The sequence below is a fragment of the Octopus sinensis genome, linkage group LG12, assembly GCF_006345805.1.
Source record: "Octopus sinensis linkage group LG12, ASM634580v1, whole genome shotgun sequence".
Taxonomy (NCBI): Eukaryota; Metazoa; Mollusca; class Cephalopoda; order Octopoda; family Octopodidae; genus Octopus; species Octopus sinensis.
The window spans coordinates 32,228,545-32,236,890 of record NC_043008.1 but is presented as its reverse complement, the minus strand read 5'-3'; the positions used below and the strand labels follow the sequence as shown (position 1 = coordinate 32,236,890).

Sequence of the window (8,346 nt, the reverse complement as noted above, 5' to 3'; positions counted from 1 at the left end):
TATATATACATATAAATACACACACATATATATATATATATATATATGTTTGTATGTATGTATGTATGTATATGTATATATATATATTTATAAATGGACATTTTATAACGTGCATACATACATACATAAATATATATATATATGTATACACATTTATATATATACATATATACACACACACACACACACACATATATATATATATATAAATATATACATATATATACACACACACATATATGGACATTTTATAACGTGTACACGAATGTGACTCCGTATATATTAATGTGCGTGAGTGAGAGAGAGAGGAGGGGAGGATGGCATAGTAATGTGTAAATGTAACCAATCGCAAAGCAGTCGTTAGGGTTGTCCTGCAGTCAACGTAAGGCCGTGTAGGTGTTTGTAGTAAAGACAGTGGCAGTATGAGGATGAGGTGTGGGTGGAGGAACGTGCGAACATGAAAAAAGGCTGAAGGGGAGACAGGTGTAACAAAAAAAAAAGCAATTTCATATACAAATAAATAAACAAATAAATATATAAACAAAAGAGGAGGAAAAGCGAGAGGAGTCAATTGCAAAAAAAGAAAAAGGCAAGACTTTAAAAAGAAATAGGAAGTAAGATGGCGATGGTGGTAGCGGGTCTGTTGGGCTGATAGTCGATGTTGATAGTGGTGATGGTGGTGGTTTCTTTCCAAGTGGTTCCAGATGGGAATTGCGATGACGTCAGCAGGTTGTCGGCCAGGTTGACTTAGCCAAGGTATAATAGGTGCCACTCACATCGAACGCACATCATTTCAACGCTGGTCTCCTGCCACTGCTGTGTACAGCTCCGTCGTCGTCATCGTCGGCAAACACTAAAAGCAATAAACAATAACAAAAAGAAGCAAAAACATTTACCGAAGCGAATGAAGATTAATGAAAGTTAGCTAAAATACAACCGACCAATAGTTAAATAAACTAAACCGAATTTTCTAAACTGGAATTATTATATTTTATTGTCTGAAATCCAAGGACGCTGTGAAGTGGGAGAAAATACAAAACAAAGCAAAAAAAAAAGAAAAATATTCGACGAGGTGGTCACTAGAATATGGAACAGTAGAGGAGTAACAATTATTTTGAAAGAATGTTACAACTAGACGGCGATCTTTCTGTTTGATATCCTTCTTTTCTTTATTTATTTCTTACTTTCAGAGTTTTCTTTACATAGAGTAAAGATCGCTAAATCTCTTCGCTTTAACACCACTACCACTGCCACTATCACTACAACCACCACCAACAACAACAACAATACTACCACCACGTCTTCCCACCAACTTCAAGCCTTGTATAAATCTCGAGTTGATTCCTCGGTCTAATCCTTATTCTAAACTCACTGAGTATATTTGACAAACTTGCTTGAATACACAGTCGCAGTGAGAAAGTGTGTCAGTTTGCGTGTTTGCTCCAAACGCGAGCTCATTGAACAAGATTTACAAAAGTAAAACAGCGCTGTTAATCACTTGAAGGTTGTACATATCAAGAGAGGTGCACCTAAACATTTTTTTTGAGACCCTTCAATATTTACTCATCTGATCAAATAGCCAATTTTCTTTCGTATTTGCTTCGTGTTCTCTTAACAGTCTTCATTCAGTTTACTTATTAAAGTATTCACAGCAAAGATAAGTTCACTGTTAACAGTCACAGCATCTTATTCTTATTTTCCTTTTCTCTGATCATATTTTATAGACATTGACAGTTCTTTAGGGTATCATATATCCACTAAACACAATGCATTTACATCATTACAGCAATCTACTTCTCAGCTCCCTTATTCTTCTTTTATACGTACCAACAGCACACCTTACGTACAGCCCTAAATATCCTTGTCGTTCTACCAGACCAACACAATGGGAAAGAGACCCACAAAACTGTAGCAAGTATTACTTCTGCATTTACGGACGACCAATATTAATGCCAGCATGTGCTTATGGTCTGGTCTGGTCACAAAGTGGTTCGGCTTGTGTTGAGGTTAATTCCTACTGGGACGACTGCAAGCCCAGTGCCTCTGTGAGTCCTACAACTGTACGTTCAACAAATATACGTTCTACCACTACAGCTCAGTACACAGTTCCACAAACAAAACTACTTGCAACAGGAAGCAGAATAACAACCGCACCACCATCACCACCAACAACAACAATAACAACAGAAGCAACAACAACCAGAGCATCAACAACAGAAGCAACAACAACAACACCAACAACAATGACGACGATATTAACTAGTACAATACCCACGAGTACACTAAACCCCAAAATTCCAAAAGGTATGTAAATTTTCGTTATCATCACCATCAGCATTATCATTGTTATTGACAATATCGTTTTATAGGAAATGTCTAATTGTATGTATCACCATCGTCAACATCATTATTTATATCGTCGTCATTGACACTACCATCATTGTCATACCCATCATCCTCGTCGACATGATCATCACCATCATCAGTATCACTATCATCATCGTTATCATTGATACCATTATCTCAATCACCGCCACCTTTATCATTGTTATCCTCCTTATCACGGCTACTATTATCACCACTACCATCACCATCATTCAGGTATCACAGTGACCATAGTTGCCATGGCTTTCATCATCATCATCATCGTCGTCGTCGCTGTTGTCATTATGGTCATCAACGTTATCATTGTCACCTCCGACACCGTCAACAATCCTAGCCAATGAGGGAGCCCTTATGCGGTCACTCAGCCAGCCAAATATTGCAACCAAACTTCTTTAGCATTCAAACCGGCCAAATCAGGCCCAAACACTCGACCCGCTTTGTGTTCAAACTGACCAGATTCAGGCCTATCACACTTACCCTGCAATGTCATTTTGAAAATAACAAACACATCATCAAAATCTTGAAGCTTTTAATTCAAACAATGTGAATAAATAAACATTACATTTGGCAGAGTGATCTGAATGCTAAAGAGTTACATTACATCCTATTTCCAAGAAGGGAAGGGCAAATGGAATAATGTAACCTGATGCTCTGTGCCTATATATACATATAAATAAAGTATATAGCAATGCTGTCCCATTGGATGCTTATTTATTTATATATATGCATATATATATATATATATTATATTTTACTTCTTATGATAAATGCTTTATATGGAACGTATATCATTTAACTACTTATCTTCATATAGAGAGAATGTTTCTGAAACCTTTTTCCCTCGTATTTTCAAACAACCGTTAGCCGCATCAGTTATAGTTAATACACAACTAGACTCAACACTACTTTAGCATGTTTTCATCTTTCATTTTTCATAAGCACATTATGCATGTCCGAATACGTTACGTGACACTCACTCCATCTAGTCTTCTGTTACAATATAATATTCTTCTTATGTATTCTTTTTTATGCATTATTCTTTTGCACTGAAGAGAACAGTAATATGTAATGAATTTAATTATAATTATAATTAAATTAATTTATAATTTTTCCATGTTATTCACATGTTAATATTACCGTTCGAAACGATCGTATGCATGGATTAAATTTTTCTTTAACTTTTAACACCTTCTCCTCTCCATCTTTAATTGTCTGTTGAGTTTCTATAGGATACGTGTTCTATAAATGCTCATAACACACCTTATACGTATATGTGTGTGTGTGTATGTGTGTGTGCATGTGTGTATGTGTGTGCGTGTGTGTGTATATGTTTGTATATATGTGTGTGTGTGTGTGTATGTGTGTATATATATATATATAAATGCATGTATGTATATATATATATATATATAAATGCATGTATGTATATATATATATATATATATATATATATATACATACATACATACATACATACATACATACATACATACATACATACATACATACATGCATATATATATATATATATATATGCGCGCGCCTTCTTTCCTGTCTCTGTTTGTCCGCCCCCGTCACCGCTTGATAACAAGTGTTGATGTGCTTGCGTCTCCGTAACTTAGCAGTTTGACATAGAGACCGATAGAATAAGTACTAGGCTTTAAAAAATATATTAGTATTGGCGGTCGATTTGTTCGACAAAAATTCTTCCTGAGTATGATGACTATTGACTGAAGCAAGTAAAAGAATGAAACATAAAATGAATGTAGTCTTGATCAGAGAGAGGGGGGGAGAGACCCAGCTGAGACTTTCACCTTGATCCAGCGGCACATCCGGAATATGAGAGTCGGAAGGAGAGAAGGCTGCATCAGTATTAGGTAGGCACTCGTTTCAAGTGAATAAATTGGAACAACGTGAAACCCAAAGCACCTTACTCTTGCCCAAAGACACAACGAGCTGTCTGATTCAGGGATCGAACCCAACGTTTTATGATTGTCTGCCCAACAACCTTAACAATTAAAACTTCGTAAATAACGATTAAGCTGTTTAGCGCATGTATGTGTATGTGCGTGTGTGTGTATGTGTGTGTGTGTGTGTGTGTATGTGTGTGTGTGTGTGTGTGTGTGTGTGTGTGTGTGTGTGTGTGTGTGTGTGTGTGTGTGTGTGTGTGTGTGTGTGTGTGTGTGTGTGTGTGTGTGTGTGTGTGTGTGTGTGTGTGTGTGTGTGTAGCTCCTTGTTTGTACTAGAGAATAAACGTCAAGAATATTTTGCGTATTTAATAATTCCGTAGTTGGATTAACATTGTAACATTCCCACATTGTATGTATATATATATATAATATATATATATATATATATATACGTATGTATGTATGTATGTATGTATCTATCTATCTATCTATCATCTATCTATCTATCTATCTATCTATCTATCTATCTATCTATCTATCTATCTATCTATCTATCTATCTACCTATCTAACTATGTCTGTATGTATGTGTGTCTACGTATATATGTTTGTGTGTATTTATACATATGTATGTATGAATGTATATATGTGTGTATCTATGCATACATGTATGTATGTATACTGAACTAACCTCTATTGTTAAAAGCAGCATTATTTTTTAAATACCAACATTAGTAATCACCAAAAATGACAATATTTTCATTTATATCAGAAATTCCATCAACAAACTTGGTCCTTGACAATATCAAAATTTACAAAAAAACATTTAACAGAATCATACTCTTATATTTCCATATCTAAAGGTGTATTTTATAAACAAGAGAGAAATAGCAGCAAAATAACCTATTGTCTTTAGTAACAAAATAATACATATGAGATCAGTATTTCGTTGTTTTGTTTTGTCCCACACACCCGCTTCGATTTTCAAAACAAATAGTTAAATAAGTAAATAAAAAGGTGAAATAAAAACAAGGTAAAAGAATTTAGCATATATGTGGAATGAACAAAAAAAACAAGAAAAAAACACAAGTGGGAGAAGTCTTATACATACATACACATACATACATACATACATACATACATACATACATACATACATACATACATACATATTCTTTTCTACACCAGGCACAAGACCCGAAATTTTTGGGACGTGGGGGCCAGTCGATTAGATCAACCCCAGTACGTAACTGGTACTTAATTTATCGATCCCGGTAGGATGAAAGACAAAATCAACCTCGGCAGAATTTGAACTCGGAACGTAGCGGCAGACGAAATACCACTAAGCATTTCGCCGGGCGTGCTAACGTTTCTGCCAGCTCGCCGCCTTATTAAAAATGGGGAACGCCGGTTTATGGGATTACGCTAGGTTTCCCGTCTATAAAGGGCGTACAGTTAGATCCCAAAACATGTTGGCCCACGGCTTTGGGATCTGACATTATGCCATAAAGCTAAATCCTTTATGGAGTGGAAACCTAACGTAATCCCATAAACCGGCCATCTCCATTTTTAATATATACTGTTCTACATCTTAGAGTGTGTTTCTTCTTTCGGATTTTACAGACGATATATATATAATATATATATATATATATATATATATATATATATATATATATATATATATATATATATATATATATATATAGGAGAGAGAGAGAGAGAGAGAGAGAGAGAGAGAGACTTTGAACTCTGCTGTACATGCATACTAAGTTTTAACGTTCTAGCTCATTTCCGCTGTTTACAGCAGTGTTTGGAAGGAAGGTGCGTAGCGTGTGATCGGCGCGTTGACCATGACAGAGAACGTTGTTATGGCGATACCTGCTAAGAGGCTTACGCAAAGTTGCAGAAAGTGTATGGAAAGGAGTGTATGAGCCGCACACAAGTGTACGAGTGGTTCAGACGTTTCCAAGATGGCCGAAAAAATGTCGCTATTGACGAACATTCTGAGAGACCCGCAGCCAGCAGAACTGAGGAAAACATCGCAGATGTGCGTGCAGCTGCGAGACGAAATTGTCGAATCTCCATCTGTGAGTTATCAGAGCATGTGCAGATTAGTTGCAGTTCAGTTCAGTTCATTATCACTGAGGATTTGGGTATGAGACGCGTATCTGCCAAGTTTGTGTCAAAACTGCTTTCAGATGACCAAAAAGACACTCGGGCTTCAGTTGCACAAGATCTCCTTGATTGAGTCGAGAACGATGAAAACGTTTTGAAAACTTTGTGTGGGCCTCTGAGCAGGTATCTCCAAGCTTTTGGCAAAAGTTAATGCAGATTCTCTGCTCTACTTTCTATGTTATTGTGAATGCGACGATCACACGCTACACACCTTCCCTCCAAGCACTGGTGTAAACAGCGAAGGTGAGATGGAACGTTAAAACTTAGTGCGTATGCACAGCAGTGTTCAGGGTCAATCTGTACCAAGCGGCTTCACTGTCCATGCCTTAGCTTCGTTAATATAGCACAGACTATATATATATATACATATATATATATACATATATTACATATATACATATATATACATATATACATACATACATGCATGCATGCATGCATACATACATACATACATACATACATACATACATACATACATACATACATACATACATACATATATATATTTATTAGCATAATATATAAGATATATATATATATATATATATATATATAATATATATATATATATTATATATATATATATATATATATATATATATATATATATATATATTTGGGTATGGTAGAAAAAAATTAGATTCAGATGAATATGGTACTTAAGTTGAGGCACCAGAATTTAGCACGGTATTATCTATATATTTCAAAGTAAGGAGATAAAAATCAAAATAAGCTCAAGGATATCCAGAGGTAATGCAGTACGATCGTTTCATGCAACTCCTTTTAATTGAACAATGCAATCATTACATCAATTTAAAATGTAGAACAATCTTCAGCTGCACAAAGACACAGAATTTAATTAAATTAGAACAGATGGACACATTAGTATAATTATACCTAAAATCTCCAAGAAGTTACGGAGATAGACAAATAACATGTCTCTACTCCAGCATAGAAGTTACTAAAATTATCAAGAAGACTCTGCCTGTCACTGATTTTTTGTCTTTATGGAGTCAGTTTTAATTTATAGACTAGTTTATCAAATCCTTTGTACATCTAAGGCTGAGAGAGTAGAGGGCATTATCTGTTAGGGGTAGGGCTGAGGGAGTAGACACACATTCTAGTTAGTATAGTCATAAAAAATCAAGATTTATTATAAGCAATATCATGAGGTTTAGAAGGGGAAAACTTAAAACAAGATGTTAGCTGATAATTGAAGGGGTCGCCCACTAGCAGACTATTGATAATGAAACAGGGGAAGTCTTATCATGTGGTACTATAGTTAAATATTTTAAACAATGTTGCTATATTGTATACAGTTAAAGTTTATGGTTATTTAAATGATTATTAAGAAGAATATTATAACAAAAGGATAGAAATTTATGAATACTTTTGAGTATATACCAAATTTTTACGACAATAGAGGGAGGAAAAGAAATTATCTAGAAATAGTTTAATATTTATACATATTGTATAGTTAAATACTAACTCATCAGATGGTATCTGTGAATATTGATTCATTGGTATATACTGGTATTAATAAAGGAGTATTGGGGTAAAGGAAAATACTAATTATATATTAATAAAATGTTAATCTAAACAGTATTTTTTTCATAAGTAGTGAATATACCAGTATAGTTTTATATAAGCTAAGTATGAATTTATAGAGATACAAAAATTAGATTAATTTTATAAATAAATAAAGGCTAATTATAAAATAATAAAGAAATAAAATAAAATAATCAAGTAGGGCAGAACACCATAGAAAAGGAAATAAAATGGGTTAATTACTAATACTATGGTAAAGTATATACAGCTTGCTAACACCAATAGAGAAGATTTTTAGAAAAAGTATAATAATTCAAAATATA

At 34.4% G+C, this 8,346-nt stretch overlaps 1 protein-coding gene across 1 annotated transcript in view; it reads left to right on the top strand.

Annotated features, from left to right (window-relative positions):
• Positions 1-680: 680 nt before the first annotated feature.
• The window catches only part of LOC115218061, a 52,709-nt gene continuing 45,043 nt past the window's right edge, over positions 681-8,346 (top strand). Inside the window, exon 1 of the mRNA XM_029787830.2 lies at positions 681-2,304. Coding sequence (XP_029643690.1) covers positions 1,767-2,304 — 538 coding nt within the window. The 5' untranslated portion in view covers positions 681-1,766. The remainder of the gene's footprint in view (positions 2,305-8,346) is intronic.